Source organism: Diadema antillarum, unplaced genomic scaffold (assembly GCF_040938485.1).
Source record: "Diadema antillarum isolate AM-2024a unplaced genomic scaffold, OU_Dant_1.0 scf00000017, whole genome shotgun sequence".
Lineage (NCBI taxonomy): Eukaryota > Metazoa > Echinodermata > Echinoidea > Diadematoida > Diadematidae > Diadema > Diadema antillarum.
The window spans coordinates 2480438-2506649 of NW_027270906.1; the positions used below are offsets into that span (position 1 = coordinate 2480438).

General features: G+C 41.1%; 1 protein-coding gene across 1 annotated transcript in view; it reads right to left on the reverse strand.

The window, feature by feature from the left end:
* LOC139727232 (fascin-like) overlaps positions 1-26212 on the reverse strand; it is a 50973-nt gene that overhangs the window by 23666 nt on the left and 1095 nt on the right. Inside the window, exon 2 of the mRNA XM_071638192.1 lies at positions 18014-18874. Within this exon, the coding sequence (XP_071494293.1) occupies positions 18014-18839 (826 nt within the window). The 5' untranslated portion in view covers positions 18840-18874. The remainder of the gene's footprint in view (positions 1-18013; positions 18875-26212) is intronic.

Genomic DNA, 26212 nt, shown 5'->3' on the forward strand with positions numbered 1-26212 from the left:
ATGCTGAAAATTTCAGAGAATTTCAGAGAAGTTTTCATTCATTAAAGAATTTATGATATGAGGAGTTACCAGGTAAATGATATATTCATAATCTTAATGACGCCGTACCATCTGATCATGCTGTGATAACGTACAAGCTTTCAGTTTCATGTTATGAAATAAGTCACAGTGCGCTAAACTGTTTTATACGACTAAACGACAAGCTTATAGGAGACGTAGTTTGTGAATGCAAGAATTATTCAGTCAGAATAAGTTTCAGGAAGTACCCCTTGGAATTTATATAGGGCCTACTCGCTCATAACACTGCACAAGGGTTTCCTTGAAATGAAAGCATATAGGCCTATATATAGTTTATTTTGTCTTGTTGAATGATCTTTTCCTTTGTTCTCTCTATAACAGAAGCCAAACAAAGAAATAACCCTCCTTGTAAGGAAGAAGCAAAACAGAAATATTAGGAAAAGGGCCATGGAGCACTGACAAGATCCTTGAAGAGCACAATACTTTTCTGTATGTAATTTTTCTACATAATGATGCCTTCCTGCTCAGAATACAATGCTTCCACTTCAGATTCGCTTGCCTGCGCGACAACACAGCTACAACGGTTGTATATACCTGGAGCCGAGAGATCGTGGGGATAAAAAGAGGTGACCTGAAGGTCTCTTTGCTGGGAGGATAGTTGCATATTTGAAGACACGACGTTCTTTTAGTCTCTCTCCTGTCACAAACATTTTTCGTTTTCATCTCCTCCCGACAAAAATTTTCGATATCATTTCCTCTATCATCAACACAACTTTCTATAAAAGTATATGCTCGATATACTGACACGAATATTTTACATTGAACGTCGTATGAAGCCGCCATTCATATTGTAATAGACGTGATTGCTTCCCGGATTGCTCCGTCATGATTTCGATGTATACATTTATGTCGATAGAGAGAAGTGGTTCCTGGTATAGTTTGTGGAATACATTTACAGGAAGTATACTCTGTACGCGAGGAAACGTCAAGGAGGTATCATACCTCCTTGCGACCAATCATTTTCATATTTGCCACAAATGATAAGCAAGTCGAATTTTATTATTTGTTATGTTTGAAATTTCTCAAGGTCACCACATGGGGGCGCTCTTCATATCAACATAGTGATACATTATGAGACCCGAGATGAAATGTTTGGGATGGGAACATGTATAGTTATGACATTTCATATTTGCATAATAGTGGAATTTTGAGATTGCAAATTGATAATATGATAAACTAATGATATTAGAGGCATAACTTGGCTGAAGGAATCAAAATAACTCAAAATATAAGGGCAATCTGTAGAAAATATTATTGTTTTCAATTATCTCTATTATATCTATTGTTTTATGCCTTTGTCACATAAAAACAAAGGAAATAATAAGAAAAACTTTCCAGGACCATAATTACTTCAAATTTTGCTTCTTCAACAAATTTCAGCCAAGAAATACCCATTTCATACACTGTAATGCTGTTAAATGAAATGGGAACAGAAAAAAGATGCAAAATCTGACTGACATGGTTGTCAGTTTATGGTTGCCATGGCAACCAGCAACACAAAATATAGCTAAATTATATATCAAAATGTTCGCAATAAGATTTTAGGAAAAGTCACCAAATTTGGTTGAAATCGAGTTAAGGACGAAGGAGTGGCAAACGAAAATCTGGTAGGGGGCACAATGTGCCCCCCTTGGGCTTTATAGGGTTAAACCAAGTTCAAAACTAACTGAACATCAACAACGCCTATAGCACGACGACGTCCCTCGTTTTCTTCCAACGCTTCACCTACTTCCTGGCACGTAACACGTCGTTCTTTCTCTCTTTCTTCGTGTCAATGTGCACGAACACATGAACTAAAATGTGAATCGTCTGGAAAAGCCGACAGCAATTGACCCTGCGAGCAGAAGCGTGGCACGGATTGCACATTTCCATTTGGGAGGGGGGGGGGGGGGGATATTCATCGGAAAGAATGAAAAACGATTAAGTAATTTGAGGGATATCGCAGCTGTTTCGTCCGTTGCGCTCAGCCATTCAGCGACTGCCGTATACGATAATCGCATGAGACCAGACATGAATAGAAGAAATAAGCGAGAAACCACCCCGCTCTCGAATCATTACGTATCCAAACACAACGGCAACATATTGCGAGGCGCAGTCTTCGCAAATGGTTCCCCCACGTGGCAGTCGGAGAGCTCGTATTTTTCACTCCACCGTGCTCACTCACTTTCTCAATCCCCTGCTTTAACACTACAACACAAGATGAAAACACTGTGTGAATTATAGTTCCATTATAATATTATAGTTACTTCAATTTGCAGTGTGTTATTCTAAATGTACGAACTTTTAAGAGATGCCACGAAACGCGATGTGCATATTTAGTACACGTATGGGCACCTACGGTATAGCATTCATTTCTGGTTCTCCGAATATTGGCGCATGCAAATTTGAACAGATAAATTTACCATGTATGGTGTGTGTGTATACAAACATGCTATGTCTATAATTCTATTTGCGCCTGCGAAGGTGAGAGAAGTAGCTACTTAATGACCGTAATGTAAACCAAATTTTCATGTCGTAATTGTTCGGCATGTATACCTAGTTGACCTTTTGACGAACCACCGGTGCAAAGCACACGTTAGGCGTTTTCACATCAGCCCGATAAAAATCCAAGCTCGAGATATTTTTCGCAGAAAATAGTCAGCAAAATAGCGCGATATTTCGAAACATCGGGCTGAAGTGAAAACGCCTACTATCGCGTGCCACTGAAAGGCAGCTTAACATGTTGTGATCATTTCACTAACTAAACGCACACACACACACACACACACACACACACACATACACATGCATGTACGTATTCTATTAGAGATCATGTTTATTGTGGCATGCCTCCCAGAAGATTTGAAAAAAAAAAACCCTTCTGTTAAAAGAATGCAATATTGTGCTACGAGAAATGCACGCAACCATATCCACACACATTATTTCGTGTCTGGATATTGCAGCAGTGTATTATGTGAGGGATGTGTGCTGTGAAAAACAGGTCGTCACACAATAAATCCAGACACAGTGAATTCATGTTCGAAGGATATCCCATACTGCACACATTTATGTATGTGAACATGCTATTTATACGTTATTGCAAATCTTAGTCTCTACCTCCAGACCGCAAGTCTATAATAATAGCGGGAAATAGAAGAAGACAAAGAAGAAGACGAAGAAGAAGAAGAAGAAGAAGAAGAAGAAGAAGAAGAAGAAGAAGAAGAAGAAGAAGAAGAACGAAGAAGAAGAAGAAGAAGAAGGAGGAGAAGAAGAAGAAGAAGAAGAAGAAGACGAAGAAAGTTAGAGGCATGATGAATGTTTGAGTTGATGGCAAGGGGCATGTAATATTGTCATGTATCACAGTTGTGTTCGTTGGACAGCACGTCGGCGAGATTGTTTGTATACCAATGAATAACTCTCATTTCGTTCGTAATACCAGTTTGCAGATTGACTCCGTGAAGGTCAGTTATTTCAACTGTACACACAAGTCAGTGTTTAAAGTAGCCTAACAAAAACATGCATACAGAATTATTATTCCAGTGTTAATTGCAATTTCGATTCCATTCTCAATATCTCTTGAGTCAAAAGGGACTCTGAATGGCGGTGCATGGTAAAAACTACTCTGTTCTAGAGAACTAATTTTCTTTAGGAAAATGTTACTTTATGATCACAAATACAGTCAAAATGAATTTGTAAAGATCACTAGACTTAGGGCTGCATGATGTAGGTCCTACCGTCCGACATATAAGATACACACATACGAGCATGTCATAATCAAGGGACTATTTCTGCTTGAGATAACCCCTTTCGGGAGTCCAAACAGGGAGTTGGGAACCTCCCTGGTCCAACACAAAAGACGCGTGGTATTTTGAGGATTGCGCTGCAATTTGAAAGAGGAGCATTAAAAAAAAATAAAGAGGGGGGGGGGGGGATTCAAGGGAGTGGCTCCGGGCGCTGATGTCCTACCTCTAGCTACTACCATCAGTGTCTTGATGGCGAGACAAAGGCAGAAACAGTCTTGGCGTCGGTGTCAGACTGCCAAACCAAGGAGGGATATACACCAAGGAGGTACTAGTTTGGAGGAACTAAGGAAGCAGCCAAACTTCTCTCGACACGTGAGCAAAGAAAGTGGGAAGGAAATCGGCAATATCTGTCGCCTTCAAACAGCAGCGCGCGATATTGGCTTCGATAATAAAGATACAGCACCTTCCGCATACGGCACAGGTATTGCGTTATATATTATTGTTTGACATTTAATATCAATATGCAGCTTGCGTAGAAGAGGGCGTGTGTGTGTAGGTGTGTATAATGTGTGTAAAGGTTGTTTCTCGTTCCAATACGAAAGCTTTCCAATTTTACTCCATGCTAACAATGTTCGCAACGATCGATCTATACTCTATCCTCAAATAACTCGATCTCTCAATGTCACCTACAATAACTCTAAGGCCTTGCTTTTGATATTGGCGGAGGTATAACAGCTTTCAGCGCGTTATTGGAAGCATCTCTCCGGTGTCAACACTCTGGAGCGCGGGCCATAGGTTGACTTACACATCCCCGAGTGCCCATCATTGTTGCTTCACTTCTTCCACTCGTCTCGTGGTGTGCGGAGTACACGTCACTGGTTCGAAGCGTTAATGGCGCGAATAATGCTATGAAGGTATAACATAAAAACGCGCGTAACACAGTTTTTTTTTTCTTGTTTAATACTAGCAACCATTGACTATCAAATGAATACAACTGGTTATGAATTCTCGTCTTGATGACGCTCTTGGCCACTTTGCCACTCCGTCCTCAACTCATAACCATGGTAACAAGACTTGACCCCCCCCCCCCCACCTCCAGAATCATACCAGTTGAGCGTCTTTCAGTCACAGCACTTTCAAAATGTACACTGATTTGCTTGCAAATCTCTGGATAGATGAAATCTGTCAGCTTATCACCACCCAAAGTAGGGGGAAAGCTTCTTAACTCGATCATGTCACTTCGAATGTATCGGTGAGCTTCGGTGCATTTGGGCTCTCTCCGTGAGGACCTATACGACTTAATACATTATTTATAATCCATTAACTTATCTTAACACACACAAAAAACGAAGTAGAAGAGACGGAACAGCAACAGCAAATTCAGCAATCCAACCAGGGAGGTGGGCATATGGATTGAATCTATCATGCATACGCGACCGGTATATTATACTCTTTGTCACAGGCGTGTGTCATTCTTATCGTGCACCTTCAACAAGAGGGCAATTAACAATGTGTATTTACGTTATCTGGACGAGGCAGTAAAGTCATCACAGGGTCCAAGTTCAAATAGAAACATGCAGTTTGAACCCAAATGATGCCAATCCAAATGTCACCTTCATAAAATCAGTCTTGACAAATGAACTCAGCCTGAAGTACTTTAATTCATGGCATCATTTTCTTCACAATTATAAAACTTTCATCAAACATACTCAGCTCGTCACTTTTACTGTATATGCAATATAACATTAATTGACATGCCTCGGGGAAGTCATCGTAATCATGGTCGTATAATGTGTGCAATAATCATGACTGTGATACAATCTTCACCTTTTATCATTCATCGCGACATTTGATTTTCGAATGAATTCGAGTTGTCACTAATTCATTTCTTTAAATGTCTTTGATTTCTTATTTCTTCTTTTATCATATTTCCTTCTTGTTTGTATTCTGTTTACATTTCTTTCTCCAGGCAATTGTCTTGGCGTAAGAATTTAAGATCGTACAGTATTGTAGGCGGTATTTGCGAAACATCGTGGAAGCTTCTTTTGGTTCTAAATAAGAAAGTTGTTCCCCATCCCCATGCCCATAACTCAATCTGGGTTTGGTTTCACTCAGCACAAACTTCATATTTACAGTGCTCCTATGTTGACTTTCCCGATCGCCTGTCATGATGAAATAAAGCTAATTGCACTCGAGTACGATCTGTCGATAACACTCTTTGATCGAAACTTCGGTTGCACCGTGGACCTTTGCACGCGGTAGCTGGCAGATAATTATTATTACATTTTTTATCTCATCATTACATCCCAGGTCCCGAGTAAAGTTTGCTTCTGTGAATTGTATGACAGCCACAAAACCCTGTATAAAATAAACATGCAGACCACAGATAAAGTTGTTAAAAGTTTCATTCTCCGGCTCTCCTCCAAGCACCCCTTCTTCATAATACAAAGTTTGTACTGTTGGAAGGAGAAACTCCTCTTCATATCTCTGTTTACTTAATCAAAATGATTAACGTGAACGAAACAGAGCGGTGAAATATGTTATATTATATCGCAGTGTCTAAAATCAAAGATTTCTTTCATATCACGTGTTTTTGAAAAAAGGTCATATTAACTAGAAAATTTACATACACAAATTAGCCACTGCAATGAGAACACTGCTCTTAGCTCTCTTCATACGTGAAAACCAGCACAGTTACTGCATAACTATAATAGGGAGATAAGACAAGACATGTATATTTGCAATATATCCGACTTTTGAGATATAACAATACCGTGGGGAAAACCCCCACAAAATAGGGCACGGGTGATTGGTTGACAAACCCAGGGAGCTGATCCTGACAAAACATAATCAGCTATCCCCTAAGAGTGGAATCAAATCACGGAACACATGAAACAGTCATGTTTATCGTTTAAGCGCATGATCACGTGCCATTTTATCATGAAAAAGGAAGTGTATGATACGACGCACCCTCTTCAAGCAAAGGATTGCCCGGGGAACTCACGTATAATCGACGTCCCTGGCACAAGAGAAAAAAAAGGAAGTTGAATATTTTGGCAAAGGTGGAACAACACTTTTCGAAATCACAGGGTGTAATAAGAAACTTTTTGAAGAATTCGACATACCTTGGCGTTTCTTGTTTGTTTGTTAGCTTGTTTATTAGTTGTGTGTGTGTGTGTGTGTGGGGGGGGGTTTGTTGTAGTTGTTTGGTTTTTGCTCTGATTAGCTGTTTATTTTTGCTTGCTTTCGGCATTTTTCCAAGTCCTCAAGTTGTTTGCCAAATGAATCTGACCCACTCCAGCAGAGTTCAGTTCGCATGTATGGCCAACATACATTAGTTGTTGCATTGTCGGGCAAGCCTTAGGAAAGCCTCTTTGCATGTTTTATCAAGAAAACGTTTTGTTAGAGCCACTAGGCCCATAGAGATATCGATAAAAGCTGACGTAAGAAATTCAAACTGCTTTCATGGAAGGCTATGCAGTCCCTGTCCATTGTGCTTTATGCGTATTTTATCAGGGTAGGATTGTTCATTTGTACCCATTGTACTCAAGGTACGATTGACCCCACGAATTGATCTGCAAGCGGCAAATTGCATTGGCTAACGTACTAACGATAATCACTGCCAAAAGCGGAATTCGGAGAAAGGAAAAAATGATCGGTAAGCAATGGCGGAAGTGTGGTGACCGACCCTCTTGTAATTGCATTGATATGGGGAAAGCGAACATGGGTCATGACGCGGTGCAGAGTACAACATCAGAAGGTACTAGTAGGCGAGTTGGTACTAGGCGAGCTCGCCTATATAGTAGTACATGTACCTCCTTTGTATTATCAGGGCTGCATGGAAAAGCCACCAGTGCAAGAAATGAAGGGCTCGGCTTTTGGCAGCCCTACTTTGATCGTCTCACCTTCCCCATACTACCAGTACCACCAGGCAGGTGGGATACCACCTCCCTGGTACCACCTTGATCCTATGGTGGTTTTTCCCCATTGCAATATAAATGCGCATCGGCTTACAGAACTACAGGGCTTTATCATCCTGCAACAAGAATTTCTGGTCCAGTACTTTACTATCACACCAAGGAGTAAATTTAATGCTTATAATATAGGGGTCATTGGATTCCATGTCATCAATATGCAGAGGGGATACCTACTAGCATAGAGGTGCACCTCCCTGCTACTAGTAATCAAGCTGCGTATAGCCTAACAATACATGCAGGGCCTAATTCCTTGCACTAACCAAATCTTGGAAAACCCCTCGCAGTGTTTGCAAAACCACACGGATTCCTCACGGCTCAGCGGTGACACTCAATAGATGCAGTAAAAGTAAAGAGGTCCCAGATACCTCCTTGGTAAAAAGTAAATAGGCTACTTGGGTGTGTATTCGTCTGGAAATGACAGAAAAACAACCACATTCAGATATCAGCGGATTACACGCAGAATCGCATGGACGAGCTCAAGAAGTAAATTTGAGTACATTTCTACCTAACTCTTGAACTTTCTTCAATACAAGTCATAACTAGCCTACTTAAAAAAAAAAAAAAAACTTTCAGGAGAAGTTTCTTCAAGACAGGACATGATACATGCTAGAAAAGCTGTAAATTTTTTCAGCTTCACATCAGAGAAGAGTGTAGTCATAGAAAATCGACATTAGCCGTCACCATATCAGGGTCATATATGCCAATTAAGGGGATAGTAATCATTGTCTCTGTTTGCACGCGCACACTCACACAAACACACACATAATCATGTTCGGATATAAAAAATGGCAGCAACAGCCTTTCTCCTCACAAGTCGTCATTACGACAGAAACATTTCGAATGGTAAAGGCTAAAATGGACAATCTCCACCCGGCATATTTATAGAGACGTCGCTGCTGTATGACATTCGGTGGGCATCTGCATATTTATTCCTGGAGTCAGCTGCGCTCTTTCTCCGAAAATTGGTCGTCCAGCTTGGGAGCGGGATGCGGGGTGGGCTGGAGAAGGGAATCCATACCGCGAGACAACAAAAGACAGACAGGGCCTTTCATTCATGGCCCCCTCAACCCAATATTTGGATTGTCTGGCATTGCAGAACACGTCAGACCCTCAAACATGCTGTTTGCTTTGTGGGGAGCACCATATAGGCCTACAAAAAAAAAATGCTGTCTTTCTTTGACACAAGCAGAAGTCGTGATTTTTTCACACCGTAGTTATGTATTGTTCGCGAATTCCGCGTTCCAAGTGAATACAAAGCGTCAACGCCTTACTTGTCACCAAGAGGACATTTGAAAATAACATGTCGGATAATTGCAACAGTTCCCCTTCTGGCTTCGGAGCATTCAGGAAGTACACTTGCTTTGGGAGCAAGGGGTGTGATGACTTCCTGCAGGGAGGCGCACCCCTATTAGGCCTGCAGTACTACCATGCACCAGGGAGGTGGGAAGAGACTCTTCCCAGAATCCCACCTCCCTGCATGGACTTACAACAACCATGTTGTACATGTTGTAGGTCCATTGTACTACATAGGTCCTACCTCTTTGGTGATAACATCAGTAGCGTCCGAAATCCAAAATTAAGAGCTGTCGTGGCAAATGGGGGGGGGGGGGGGGCGAATATGTTCATTCCATCTTCTCTATCGTGGCATTACAAAGGATGTCATGCACCCTTGGAAATTCCATGGACTAACCAAAGACATCTTCTCCTTTCAGACTAACCTGGGATGTCCCCGTACAAAGGTAATTTGCAATATCAACGAGCCAGGTTAACGAGTCATTCGTATTCGTGGTGAATGGAATCGTTTAACACCAGCTGTAGGTGCGAGTATTAAACACGTAGGTGTTTGACGAGTCAACTATCTGCCACTGCAAACATAAGACGCGTGGAGCATGGTCCTCCCTTCCCTCTCACACTAATCAGTGAAATGTATGAGTAGATATAATAATACTGATCATGTCGAACCATGGAGCTCTTAACATGTAGGCTATATTGTGTGCGTTTATTATTCGTTTAGCGTTTTTGTTTTTAAGCACCTGAAATGTTGAATGATTGGAGGAGAATGTATTTGAGGCCAATAGTTGATAACGACATGTACTATGTAGTTGATATCATTTAACAAACCAAAAAGAATTCGTTTTACTGCAATACTTAGGAGATTTTGTGTTTAGTGCAGTGCCACAAATTTTACTTTTGGAACAGTCCTCCCATAAACGGAGAGAAATCTTTTTGTCCACGACAGGTCAATGACTTATTACACGGGCTGAGTCACAATCCGGGATTTCGTGGAGAACAAGCCGGGCACAAAGCTTGCGGTCACGGCGGCTGAAACTTTACAACGCCGTCAGGTTGTTGGAAGTTAAAAATCACTGAACAACGAAAGGAACAAGTAATGTACTGGTAGACTGGATATTGGAAACCAGTGAAAATAAATGAATTTGACCTCTCCCTTCCTCTTCCACATTTTGTTTCGTTGGTAAAGTTGTCGTGACCGGCATTTCTTACTTTAAAATGGGCATCATTGTGTTATAGTTGTACGGCTACCATCAGTCGTGGGCCTTCAATTTAAACCCACGGTCACGGTCACTCTTCAAATACGTCTAAACCAAAGCTTTCTCGCCTTCACTAGTCTTATGAACTGTGAGGCGAACCTGTTAAAAATTGAAATTGGCGTGGACCGCTACCAGATGACGTCATCATGCGAAGCTTATACACTGTACAAGACCACCTGTGGACTGCATGACTGTATACTACTATACCCTGTTGATAGCTGAGAAGGGGATCAGGGACGCCGTCATGTTTAGTCTAGCCAGTCGAGAACGATTACATAACCCAAATCTTCCGCGTGACATTGATTGCTAGACTTTCTCGGAGGCCGCTCTTTGCACGTCAATAAAATATTAAAGGTCCAGTTTTACCTTTGGGAGCAGTGATTTAAAAAAAAATTCAAGATATCACATTTAATGCATATGTGTAGGTCTGTTGTATCACAAAACATCCTACCATATAAAATTTTCGCAGTAAAGAATAAAATATATGGAGATATCAGCATTTTTCTTCATAAACCATAACTTTAACTGTAGACAGTTTAGTCTGGAAACAATTTTACTATAACTATTGTTCACATTTCGTGTATTTAGCAATACTTAAAATCGATAATACGGATTCAAATTTTTACAGTGGTTGTTTTAATCCCTAACTCACATTTTGGAACCATTTTAAAGCACTAATGCTGGGTTTTTATTTCATCTGCAAATTGTAAGGGGGCACCTCCTTCAAAGTTCAATGTCGGCTCTGTTCAACCATGGTTCGACTGGTTCGACAGAGAAGCGACACTGGCCTCTCGGACTATAAAACCACGCTGTAGTATATGCCATATCAACTGGTGACTAATTAACTCATCAACCCGTTAAACGCATAATCGTCTGTCTGTATATAGTTTCGGTTTTGTTTGTTTGTTTTTAACAGACGAGCATAAATATTATGTATACAAAGTCATACATTATGCATTTGGGATGACAAGCCAGAAACACCCTGCTCTTTGCAGAGTGTAAGGGTATATTAAAGGGGAACAATGTTTCAGGCTACATATTCCTGGTACGCACTCCCATGTTCGTCTCAGACCTAACTCCGCCCCTCCTTGTTTGTTTCCTTTGAAACTCCTGATTGATCTATTACTTGGGTCATGAGATTAGGATTTCCGTTCTGGGCAGGTTATTGACGACTGTAAAGTATATGAATATAATTATACACCAAGAGAAACGCGCTGTAATTTGGTCTAAAGACTGAGAAAAAAACCAGAAACGAGGAAGTTGCATCTACGGAAGGAAATGGGACCAAGGATGATAAGACGAGGTGTATACGAGCCACCTGGGACAGTCTGGGGGTATATGATGAGATTACGGTGTTTCCGCTTGGGTTTTGCGGTTCAGTACTTTGGCCGATACATGGAGCTACACTACTACGAATGGTACTATTTTGTTCACAGACTTCTTAATCTGCGTATTTAAAGTAATTCTCAGAATTTGTGTATGCTTAGAGCTTCAAGCAACTCCAAGGTAGCGTAAGTAAGAACGCACAGGATTCTGAGTGAGAAGGGTGTCACATTTCACTTCAATGATTAAAACTGTCTATCGATCAACTAAAAACAGAATTCAGTGCTTTCTTCAGTATGGTACCGTGACATTTATTTATTATTTAGAATCAAGAAGATATCACCTTTGGTTGAATCTTAATTGAAAGGAAACGAGGCAGCTCCAAAAGTCCGCAAGGATCATGGGTGACCCTTATTTACGAGACGCCGTGCCGTTCTGTTTCTGGACGCAGTTTGCCCGCAAAGCTGATTGCCTTTTCGCAGAATAGTTTCACAGCTGCGATATTCCTGAATTTTTGATTAATTGACTTAATAAAATGCCCAAATGCCCTCCGTGCCCATGCAATTTGACGATTACGCTATCAGTATCGGTTTACTTTTTATATATCACAAGCAGAGACAAGTAAGCCGTGATATAGCCGGTTTCTCGATCGTCTATTCAAGGAGGTATACTGGTAGTACCATGGTCTATTGTGTTTCTTTAGCTAGGTTATTCACCATGTATGGCGCCCAAGGAGGAGGGGGGGGGGGGGAAGAGAGAGAGAGAGAGAGAGAGAGAGAGAGAGAGAGAGAGAGAGAGAGTGTGTGTGTGTGTGTAGGTATAAGTGTATTAGCAACCCTCTCTGGGGATGCACCTACGCAACCCATGGGAGCAGGGAGGTGGCCTGGTGAAGTCGTTACTGAGTCATGACTTTGAGTCACTAGACTATAATCTTCGTCTTCTCGGCCCGGGCTGGAGCCGCTGCTCGTCACTCTTCGACGTCGCATCCGCTCTCATCGCGAGACAAAAGGCTCTATGCCGTGGGGATTCCGGGAACAATAATGAAATCACGTGTTCCATTGACTGTCTGTGCAATGCCACCAGCCACCAATCAACGATTTCACAAATTTTATCAGTCATCATTTTGGTTATAAAAGAAGCCCCAACAAAGTAGGCCTACACATTAAATCGTTGTCATGGCAACTTGTCATTTCAACTCATTTTTTTTTTTTCAGCATCGGACACATAACTTCTCCTCCATAGATGAGTTTACAAATATTCCAAATCTACGCATGCCTTTCTGAACTATATAGGTAGCCTATATACACATAGGTACTTCTCGACAACCTGAAAGTTTGCCAAATGTTTGCTCGATGTAGCAAGAGTAGCAAGAACTCGTATAAATGCATACTGGATTCCAAGTATTAAAAAACATTTTTGAGGTACAGGTTAACAGTTTAATTACTACGTCAGGACGGAAGAAACATTAATACATTTGAAATGTAGGCCTACTTAGTCAACCTGTCTATTAATATCATAGCGAACGGCTGGACTACAAGTTCACATGGATATGCAAGGTCTATGGTCACACTACATGGTACAAAATCTAGGGAACGATTGCTGTAAATCTGTATGCCCTTTAGGCTGCGTTCACATAGAATTAGTATTCGGTATTCGGTATTCGGTATTCGCTATTCGGTATTCGCTATTCGAGCACCGACTACACCATCACCCGCACCGTCAACTCACCATCCCATGTAGAGAGGATTTCTTCCTCCTACATCGCAGCAAATCTTATTAAAAACAATTTCTAAACTGCATTAGAATGTCAGTCTACATGCTTATTTTTGCTAAAGGGCAAATCCAGACCAAAAGTGCCATTATTTCATAAACGAGAGACGGTATACGCTGCAAGAAAATCGAACAAGCTCGATTCCCACTTTGCTATACTTTTCGCAGCTATTCGTACTTTCGAATAGTGCCCTCTTATGTGAACCGGTGTAAAGAAATCCTATCGTTCGATTCAAGCTATTCGCGTGCCCTCGAAAAACGAGCCCGAATACCCGAATAGTATACTTCTATGTGAACGCAGCCTGATCGCTGCTTATTTGTAACAGACACGAAGCATCAATTCTATAATTGTTAAATAATGAAAACAGAATGAGCCAGGCAGGTACGTTTCAGTTCAGTATTACAGGATGGTTAGAGTCGACACGTTAAAACTACACAATGTATTTGTAAAAACTTCGGCACTCTCCTCTGTAATATTATGATACAATGTAAATATGGCATGGACAACCCGCTATATACAGATCTAAATTGGTCTCAACACTAACACGCCATGCCATCTGATGACGTGATGAAATAAACCTTTCATTTACAGCCGTATACTAATATGAGTTATAAGCTCATTACTACCCCTGGCGTGATGACTATTAAAGGGTCAGCGTATACTGTAGTGTTGAAAAAGAAAAAAAAAATCATAGTGTAGATAGGTGTTCGCCATTGCACACCTCTTTTGCTAATGCGGTGCTCCGTTTCCATATAACCAGTACCGAACCTCCACTCCCAGCCTCTCTTACAAAGTACAGTAATTACATGCCAAGGACAAGCGATATTGTATGGTGACGCCATGACACACCTGTACCATTCATAAACACAGAATAATTGCCTACAGCAAACAAGACACACAATGGGCACAGCCCGCATAACTAACGTCAACGATCTCACCCCGACAGCTATAATAGTTCGAGTATTATTGCAGGTGTATCTTTACCACGTGAGCGAAAGCGCCAAATATGGCACAAGAATCTTGTACATGTGAGAAGAACGCTGGAACGACATTCCACAAGAACATCATGGTAAATACGAGGCGAATAATGCGCCATGGAATTTACAACGCCTAATCGAGACAGAAAGTTTGTTTGAATTGTAAGGAACACTGATGTCGACGGTCCATGACTGGTCAGTGTCATGTTGACCGAGAACTCAAAAGGACAGGAGGGGGTTTGGTCGTCTTGATCACAGATAGAACACGTGTAATATTTACCACAATACATTCATCCTGAGTACATTGATATTCAGGCATCCACCCATCCGACTGTTAATTTTAGGACTTGATTTGCACTCTCTTGTTATGCTGGTATAGTTAACAGCCAAAAACAAACGGAAATGTGTAGGATTAGAACCTTTAACGATTTATAATTAGTATCCTGCAAGTGCAATGGTTCCCATTTGATATCTCTTGGATAATACTAAGGAGTATCGTTCAAGAAACCGTGTTACAAATCTATGTAATCCGGGACCCGGTGTACAGTAGTTAGTCTACATGTTTTTATAGTAATGATGTACACGGCAAGTCTTACTTGATCACAATCATTACTGTGTTATTCATTGAGTCTCTGGCAATCGATACCCACTTCAAAGCAATAATCTTGTTCCATGAATGCCAACCTCACATACATGTACTACGGTCTATGTGTCGTATGCGTAAATCAGTTATCCAGAGTATCACAAGCATTATTGACAGTGCAGCAGACATCCTGAAGCTCTGTGTAACATCGAGGTTACGTGCGATTGATTCAGTATTGGATTGTTTATCATGCCTTAAGTGGAGGAGACCAGGAACGATGATGTTGTAAAAGCGAGGGATGCTTCTTTCTTTCTCTAAAACTTCGATGAAGTGAGCACATGAAACTACAAACTTATCCGTGATGCTATTGGTATAGAGTATTGGCAAACGAAGGAACATAATTTTTACAAATTGCATCAGTGCTGCACCTTAGTGTTCTGCAAAATATGGACAGGAATTAGCCGTGTCTGAACCTTGGCAAGAACAAAGTTAGCCTATGAAGGCCTATCGTGAAGGATTAAGAAATGACTGTATACCACCGGCTTCAAGTGCAAGCCTCAATTCAACCAGAAGGAAATCTTTTACCATCCGCGTTCTACCACTTTGCTAGTCGTCCTTTAATTCGTCTAGAAAGACATAGATAAGATTTCTATCTCGGTGCAAGCATCCTGCCGGGTTGGGAAGGGAAATGGGCTGGTTCCTGTTCGTGCGCCCAGACCCAGGGGCAGCCCTTGGCTAGGTTCTTTCGCTCTATATCTAGAAGCTCCACGTGCATGAACAACCGATCCTAAATGGAAACTGAGGATCTTCTGAGCAGATAGTACCTCGTGTCCAAGAGACACTCTGTCCCAAATGAACTTTTACCACTCATTTTTTAAGGAAATTGTTCGTAATGACAAGATGAAAAAAATTAAATGTGTGTGAATAGTGATATCATTTTAAATGCAGTTTTTTTTTCTTATAGACCGCACAGTATAAGGCACAAGTAACATAAATCATTAATATCATCTGATTTAATAAACTTGCGAATTTTGGACTATTGCCCCAAGAACACAAGATATAATTCAAAGAAAACTGCATTTCAATTTTTAAACAAATAAACCAGTCAAATGTTAAGTATTTTCAGGACTCCAAGGTTCAAGCATTTTTCACTTTCCTACCTAATGTGCACAGAAATAAAAAGATTAAACCAATAGGATTTTTGAACAAACGATATCATACAATCATGCCGGGGCAGACAGTCCTTGAGAGAAGAAATTTGCATGGGGTGGAAATTCCATGGTATTGGGGCCTGAGTGGTATTCCATTCCAAATAAGGGATGTCTGAAGTTTTGTTTTCTAACTCGTCTCACTATTGTGTTCTCTTGAATCAGAGAGACGTGTAAATACATGTACTGCACACTCAAGTCAGCTTCTGATGTAAGTCACGTGTCAGAATGGGCGTGTCTTTAGGTGTATGTACAGTGGGATACTTGCGTGTTCTCTCTCATGTAGAAGTGTAGGACAGACAATGCCCCTGGGAATGGGTTTCCCCCACGATGCTAAAAAATTGAACAATGGCTTGATTACACTCATACATGTAGGCCCGAATTCACGAAGGTGATACAATTAAAACCATGGTTTAAAATAAAATCATGGACAATTAGTATGGAGCGCCAAGTGTCGCATGGTCTATTTCGTTACGAAATTAGTCATTTCGTCGATGAAATGTTTATTTCGTTAACGAAGTGATTATTTCGTCGACGAAATGACTGATTTCGTAACGAAATAGACCATGCGACGCTTGGCGCTCCATACAAATTGTCCATGGTATAAACCATGGTTTCAATTGTACCAATTTCGTGAATTCGGGCCAAAGTCATTTCGACTTCGATGTATCTTTCTACACAGTCACAACTGAACTACCCCGCCCCCATGTCCCAAAGAGGAATATTTCTCATTTCTCTAACAACCATAACAATGCCCCCAAGAATAGACAGAATGAAATTTTCTTTTCATGCTCCTCACCCTCATCTTCATGAGTCCTTGAATTTCACTTCCTTGGCCAGCTGATATGATTTTATCATATAGTTATATCTCACAGGATATGCCTGGTATATATGATGAAACTGTAATCCGAGAACTTTCCTATCACCCATCTTTTTGAGCCTGATATCAGCTGAATAGCTCTGAAGAAGGATTACTCTCTTCATGACGAACAAATCAAAATGGGAAGCACCGACCGCAGAAACTGATCCGCAGAGTTCCGGTATTATTTTGGCAGATGTTTTATAGGCTCTACTAAATTTCATAATCATTCTTCTGTAAAAAAAAAATTGCTTCCTCCTCACGTTGCCACCCTGTGTTTCGGGTTAACACCTGACCCTCGCCAGCCATCAGGGTCACACGACGACCTGCTCCTGCTCCTGACGACCTGAGAGCTGTTTACAATCATATGCCTAGGGGTGTCTGTGTTGGGCTGGCGCGGTTCACTCATCTGAAATTTGAGTGAGAGGCCGCGAGCGACTGCCAGACAACCAACCACTGGATGACCTCATGCGACCTCTGAACTTCGCCGGTATATAGGTCACTCTACGGGAGGTTGCTCTTGGCGTGCCATTCGATAGTAATGGCGCTATTTTAGGCATTCCACTGTCAGTGGTACATTTTGTATACTACTAGTAGAGAGTAACATCATTTTCATACCCACAGAGTGTCAACATAGACTTCGATTTCACCAGGGAGGTTTCCCACCTCCCTGATTTTACCACCACACGAGTCACTAACCCACGCCATTCCACATTTTGAAAGTGCCATAATTTGTGCAAAGCATGAACCAACTCCCCATAGGCAATGAGTAAAATTGAGTCTACAGGTCAACTAATTATTATCTTCAGAGGAATTTGTCGCTGCTTTCGAATACTCCTTTAACTGCATATCGCTAAAACTCTAATAGCGTATAGGACCTAGGTCGCAAGATAGCTTTTCTGAAAGTATGTAGTTCATGTATCTGTATTAAATGCAAGATTATAGAAGTAAACTGCGTGGACTTACCTTGCTTGAGAGAAGCAAACTTCGATCCGTATTGGAAGGCCCCCTGTGGCGCGCTGTCTTCCAGGATAAAGTAGTTTTCCTTGGAAATTCCGATCTTGCTGGACGATTTGAGCGCCTTGGATCCACTGGCCACTCCTAAGTTATGGCCGTCGTTGTCCCTGAGTACCAGATGACCAGATTGAAAGAGGAGGGTGAACTCTGCTTCAGGGGTTGCACTTGCGCTAAGCTCTCCGTTGGACTGGACGAACTTGCCGTTGAAGGCCTCCAACGCATACTTGCCCTGTCCCAGGTAGGCCAAAGTGAGGGTGGAGTCGGCTCCCCAGGGGACGAGTTCCTCGACGACTACCTTGTCGCTGCCGTCTTCGCTAGTTTTGAGATGGGCGTAGCGCTGGTGCTGGAAATTCTTCATGCATACCTGTGGGTGGATGGCTAACTGGACAGTCCACTTGACCGATGGGTCTTCTTTGTTGCCGGCCGTGCACACCAGGTTCTCGCCATTGCATCCAAGATACCGCTCGTATTTGACGTTCATAAGAACCCACTTGCCGTCGTCAAGGCGATCGAGATTGAAACGAACGTCCTCGCTGTCGCTTTTATCCTCTACATCACAAAACACGTTTCCATTCTTGTCTGCCGAGAGATAGTTACCTGATGGCGCCCTCAAGTAACTGATAGAAGTTCCTTCATCCTGTTCGAGGGTCCAAACTTGTTTGGCTTTTAGTGATGAACCGGAAGCATTTACCTTTCCACCAAATTTCTCGGCTGTCAGGTACTTTCCAGCAGAGTTGATCAAGCCGAATTTGTATTTCAATTCTGTGGCAGGCATCGTATCTTCTGATTCTTGCAAGTCTTCGTGGAAATCTGAAATGAAATACAAAAATACAATTACTAGACATTATTACTCGTCAGCTATCTGGCTTACAGTGGAAGAAAAACGGGTTCAACTTTGCACAAGTAAGTGTGACGCAGTCGTATCAGGGCAATTACCCCCGAGGGCAATCATCCCCCGGCTAAATACTAGTTAGTGATAAGGGTAAAGTAAAGTTTAGGGTTAGGGTTCGGTTTACGGGCTAGAGTTTGGGTTAGGGTTAGGATTAGGTTCAGGATTAGGGATCAGCTGAGGGGTCCGGGTAATTGCCATGGGGATGATAATTGCCCTAGGCCCGACACAGTACCTTCACGGGAGCTTTTTTGCACCTTTCAGACCAGAAAGGGGGTAAAGTTGAACCTATCTTCACACAGAGTGTAACGGTACAAGAAATAAATGCTTTGACAATACCAACTTACGACACACGAAATGAATGTTTTTGATAATCATACTTGCATGAAGTATAATCTTTTAAATCTTGCAAGTATAAATATACTAGGAGTTACAAAAAACATTTCCCACTTTTGATCCTGAATAGTTCGAAAACTATATATCAGTTAACACTGTCATTGATATGAGTAATAGCTGAATAGTGTACAATTTAGTTGGAGGTGATTTGAATATGAGAACCTATAGGGAGCCTGTCAGTTTCATGAAATCCATGATCAATTTCAGAGTTAGGTTCCAGATTTTGGTCAAATTTTAACCCTCTGTACAAAACCTGAACTTTACACAGGAACTAAATGATGTGTATGTGAGTGTGTAATACAATGTCCCTGGACAATGGACATGGATACCACCTGTTCAGAGCTCTGCTCCAAGGCGCATGATTTTTTTTAAAAATTATTCATCGTGTTCATGATGGACTGCCCTGGGCACTGCTAGTCTGAATTCATGGCAAAGGGTGAAATGCATGCACACGAAAAAAGTACTTTAAGCACATGTTTCCATGTGCTTGCATACACCACATTTCAGAACGAAAAAAAGACTAGCTGCGATCTAAGTAGAAGTCCTCATGAATTAATAATGGACATTCCAATTCTGGCCATTGTTCAGGACCATTATTTGGGTCTCAACTACACACTCCCATATACACCGATTGACTTCCGTGCAAAGTTAAAGTTTTGTACAGAGGGTAGAAAATAGAGCAAAATCTGAAACCTAACTGAAAAATAAATGTTTCATTTAATGAAACTAAATTATGCTGTCATTGTAACATTACCTCCAACAAAATTGTACATTATTCAGCTATTGCTCATATCAATGTCAGTGTTATCTGATATACACTGTACTAGTTTTTGAACTATTAAGGATAAAAAGCGGCATTTTTTTTTGTAACACCTAGTATCTGGCTACATTGGTATATTTTACATTTGTACTAGGTTTCCGGAAGGCAGCAAAGAAAAAAAAATCAGCCACATAACAGAGACTGGCTTGGAACGAACATCCACGTATCACGTGAACATTTTCAAGTGACGTAAATCACGCTCATGCTAAGGACATTTTCGTAAAACAGGCGACTCTAGCTGTTATATAACCACACATATAGATACAGTATTTCAGAGAGAATATATTGTATATTTTGCCTGCAAGGTGGCTCACGTCAGTCACGCGTATCCTTCTGGAGTTGGTAGCCATAAGATATCTGGACTAAAAAAAAAAACAACAACTTGCAAGCCCCAAACCTAATCTTACCCTTAGCCCTATATCCCAAAACGCTTACAAATTCGTTGCTTTGAAAAAAAAATCCAAGCTTTCAAGTCAGAGACTGTTGAACAATCCAGTGGAATGTCAGTTTATTGACGGTTTTTTCTTCTCTTTATTTTATACATTCTTTTTTTTTGGGGGGGGGGAGGGGGGGGGGGGGTGGGTTGGTGGGGGTGATCTGTTTTCTGTCACTTTTCCAAAATTGGGTGCAATCAAATTATCAAAGGTTGACTCTTGTGTATTTATATCTATATATATCTATCTATATATATGGTATACTTGTGTATACCATATGTTTTAGCTCAAGAAGTGCCTGGGCCTGCGCATCTTCAGGAACCGTGATGAATACTGTCAAGTCCACACATTAACAAACCATGACATGCTACAGCTATCAGAAACTGCTCTTCTGGTTAATCCTCCCGATGTGCGTTTATGTCTGGGTGATGCTTTTCTTCCCAGCGAACATAGGGCGAACTCAGGGCGAACTCAGGGCGAACTCATGGCGAACTCGTGGTGGAGTTTTAGTTTGAAGTTCGAGAAACTTGTCTCCATAGAGGAAATTACAACAAACATGCCTCTCGTGTTTTTTCTTTTTCCTACTTCCGTGTCTCCACCACGCCCACTCGAGCAAGTCTCAAGTTTTTCAACCGCCCTGGCAGCAGGAAAACGTGGCGTCCAGGTCCGAGGGTATATTTCTATTTGGTTGCGCACGCTGATTGTGGATTTGTTAGTTTTGCAACGGTCACAAGCCAATGTGTGATGCGATGCCTCCTTGGTATGTACAAAAAAGCACACACACACACACACACACACACACACACACACACACACACACACACACACAAAAGAAGCCGCATACAAGCCTGACTGACCAGATGTAGATTTAGGGGATGGCTAGTACCTGATCAGTGGGAATGCTGGGGGGTGATTGTTCCAATCCTTTTCATTGTATAACTATTGTTGTGTGAAAATTATTTGCGTCAGAATGGTCTCAGTTTAATGTTTCCAGGTTAGCATGCCTGTACAGTGTCAGGGCGATCGTTAATGGGCTGTTCACGATCGTTAACGTTAACGTCAATGTCACTGTACAGGCATGTTACCCTGGAAACATTAAGCTGCACTTTACTTGAATATGAGACCATTCTGAAGCAAATAAATTTCACACAACAATAGATGTACAATGTACTCTTAGAATCCACAAGGATTGGAACAATCATCCCCCAGCATTCCCACTGATTCCCGCTGATCAGATGAGCCTACTAGTTATCCCCTTTTAAAGGAGCGCAAAGCACAACTTCCCGGGCGGTTAATTTCACGGAGTAAAAATACTCTTAGTAATCCCGCTGATATTTGAAGAGAAAGAAAATTGAAGATACAAACACACAAAAAGAAGAAAAAGCAAAAATAATACAATAAAATCTTCCAAGCATTCAGCGTGTTTTCACAATCATTCATACTAGAGACTAGAGAAGTGTTTCTTCTTATCGCATGTATACACAAGCTGCAATAAGAGAAGCTGAACTAACTAATGCTTCGAACAATCGGAAACAGAAATGAAACGATCCACTGAGTGATGTGATAACTTTTCGTGTCGACGCATCGTCTGCTCAAGGAGTATGATTACTCCTTGGTCTGCTCAAAGTCACGGGAGAACGACTTGAATGATGGCGACAGACATCTTCACCCTTTTTCTCAAGACCAGAGCAAAACCACAATAGGGAGCTATTCTTGCCCTTTGTATTTTTATCAAGGTTGCCGAGATTTCAGTGGGTGATATTCCAGAAAAAAAAAAATGAGGGGAGGACTACCGGGGGCAACCATTGTGGCAGAATTTCAAGTAAATGCTCTCTTTTGAAAGCACTCAACAAGGGGAGCTGCGTTGTTCACTGTTCCGCCCCGCCGAGTACCTCCTATGTGGTTGTATTGATATGCAAAACAGCATCACTGTGAGGTGGGACAAAACACAGATGCATGTTCTCTGCAACACGGAGCTCGCCTCCAGGTTCTCACGAATGGTGAACTGCACTTGCCAATACATACACGACAGGTATATTACTATTACTATCATGGTACCCCTCCAAACTGACGTTCCGCGCGGGTTGGACCCCCGGATCGTCGAAAGCTTATGAATTTGAGAAAGAAAGTATATAACACCAGCTAAAACCTGTGACTTCATCATTAATGGCACAATGCAAGTTTCCCAGAAGATTTGATGTGAATATTCATTGTCTTGTCCATCTAAGAAAGTTTTCGTCGCGCCAGGGTTTGACAACAGGATTAATGCTGCCAAGAGTACAAATGTCATTTCTGCACTTGTTACATGGACATCGACATCTTGGAAAATCACGATAAAAGTGACAAGCAGTTATTAGATACTTTGTGGTCTATTACAAAGGCCTTCGTTGTCTTCGCTCTCTTGGAATGGGGTGGATTTAGAGACAAGAATCTGTTGATGCATTATGTAGGGCTTACTCTACCGATTTCTGGCAAACCAGGCGATCTTTACCAATGTACCTATAACAAAAATGGTATTCACATATCACCGTCACATCTATTCTTCTGTGGTTTTTTCTTCTTTGTACGAATGTGAACGTGACAAGGGAGCCCTTGTTTACCCGCAAGGACTGAAAATTTTTCCCAATCATCCATCCCAATGTTGTCATCTACTCTACTGATGTGAATAAGTCCAAAATCGCAAATTCTGGAGCTGTCTTCTATCATTTCATTTTTTTTCCTGCACCCACTATGCTCCGCCCAGAGAAAGAAAAACAAACCAGCTCTCATTGTCTTACCTTTCGTAAAAAAAGTCAGCCCAAATAAGCATAACAACGCTTGGTATGAAACTTGCCTTGAAATATGACCAAAATCACACGAGTAAGATATGTCTCATTGAACTATATCTCCCATGGTATGATAGTATGATCACGGGTCATTGTTGTGTGGAAAATTGAGAGTAATATGGCAGGAAAACGTGCGGAATTAAATTGTCTGAAACATATCTTGCCATTGTGACCTGGTGCACGCAGAAATAACAAGGTGCCATTAGGAATTGTTAGGCTCGATCATTTCAGCTGACTTTAATGTTGAAGATATCAATGAAAGGCAAGGAACCTTAGTGCGTCTTAAAAAAAAAAACTTGAAAATTCAGTCATAATAATATTTGATACATAAGCCTATCATATGTCAATGAAACAATATTTATGAATTTGTGATATAAAAATATACTCATAAAAGCAGAAAACATCACGGACTCGGGACCGGAGCTCAATGTCATTGTAAAGGAGTCTGTAATAGAACGTATAGGCCTACACCCTCGATCCCTATATATTATTACACGGAGAGGTATAAAAATCCACCTCCTGGTCTCTTCGCAAGCCTACTCCTTTCACTCATCACCTATACTGTCGTTAATCAATATCATCATATCCCTCACTATCATCTTCAACGATCATACCTAAAAAATATCATTATACGTGTTAAAGGGACATTTTTGTTTGCAGATGAGTGTATAGGCCCTACACTACTTTTGTTAATCAATTGTCTGAACTGATAGGCCTACTTATACAATATGAACAATAAACAATAACACAATGGGCCCCTACACATGCATTGTATTAAGTTTGTCCCTTATGTTGTATCTGTATGACTTTTTGGGAAGCGTTTACATTTACCTTTTTCTGAAGTACGCAATATCAGGACTGGCATATGCGGTTTATACCTGGGCCCTACTTCTAACCTTCAGAGCAAAATCTAGGTACATTTAGGCTACCGCAACTAACATTGGGGGGGGGGGGGGGGGGGTGTCTTTCATTCAACTAAGAGAGCAGTTCACAGGAAAATAAAGGACAAGGAACAACAGCATTTCTCGATAAAAATACCAAGATGTACAATGTAGTTCATCAGAAGAGAAAAACAAACATTATATTCGTATTCCTATAGGAAATAGGGGTCATGAAGTTTAATTAAATCTGGTAGGCTTTGGATATAGAGGGCATCTATTTATGAAAACACAAAGAAGAGGGAAGATTGTGAATCACTGAATTAAGGGTGGGTCCATGGTTGGACCTGCCCAGCAACCTCGCGCTCTCCTAAAGCGCATAATCGCGTAGCCAGTGGTTGCCATGGATACTGATACTTCCAGCAGACTACTCACTAATCCCCTCCTCGCTGGTGAGAAAAAAAAAAACCCGCGAACGTCTTTCTTGAGCAAGTGCTCTAAAAGCAGCAGACGTGATCGGTTCACCAGAGACCGTTTTCTTTCTTTCTTTTTTTTTCCTCATTAGCTCCCTCACTGGAACCATGGGTTACACAAAGCTGAAACACAGACGATGGCATAATATCGCATTCGTCGACCTACAATGAAAAATTGCATTTGAAGCCCGCTTGTTATAATCTCCCTTGCCTGCAAAGAACGCCCAAGATGTCTTATAGCGTCAGTGTATTGTAGTTGTACACTGTGTACATAGGTGGAGGGGAGGGGGGGGGGGGGGGTAGTTCTTGGCCAACGTGTGCTCCGAGGAGTGTGATGAAAAGATAAACTATCCTTTCAAATAAAACATTCCACCGATTTGATTCACCCTATCACGTCAATTTATTCCTCATGTCTTCGATCGTCGGAAAATTTTAATAACATCTTGTTACGCTTCGACAAATATCATTAACCTCCGACAAATATCATTAACCTCATCATCCCTCAAAACAGCAAATTTACAATCAACAACAAAACTCACAAGTCAAGTGTGGCCCATGAGGTATGACCTAGATACTCTTAAATTTCGAAACCATGTAGGCCTCATTTAGTCCTTTAAGGAAACAGGACATTCCATACTATAACAGTGTTTGAAAGACCAAAGAGGAGCAATTTAGCGGAGAGTCATGGTTTTCACATTCAAGATAACCTCTAGTATAAAGTGTTTTTAATTTATACTTTGCCTCGTTCCGTATTTCAGTTTGCCCCGAATGTCAGGAGCAACGATGAATTTTCATACTTTTTCAAGTTCCTGGTATTTGATAACATGGATAATTTGAGAGAAAAAAAAACCCCAGATACTGCCATTTGTTAGTGCTCGTCCTGAAGTAAAATTATAAACCAAAAGTCTTGCTTTGCTATTTCGGCCTGACAATTGACAGACAAACAAATTTGGTCCCCTTTGCCCCGGGTTCTGGCCTCTACGCGAGCAGTACCTCCTATATGTGTCAGGATCAAAATTTATCGGGGCTTGTCACAAACTTGTGTCGTATTAAAAAAATCTCCTTTAAGTATAACAGATTAAAAAGATGAGGAAGCAAATTTTGCATAAATATCAAATCTGAATTTGGTAGAAGTATAAATACGAGATCATTTGCCAATTTTCGATCAAAGTGCCTTTTTAAAGTTTCGACTTTGCGCTGAAGAATCATTATCGATCTAATTACTCTACCATCTAAATGTCATGAGCAGATATTTTGTCTACACATTTCTTTAAGTTTGCCTTGTAGTATGATTATGAATCATCTTCACCAAATGAAGCAGGCACGATGATCTGTGCATGCATAAAAGCGTATGAGCAGCTCCAGTTGAACATGAAGCGGAGGAAACAAAATTAAGGACATGTAATACACACAGGCAGGCGATGTCATGCACC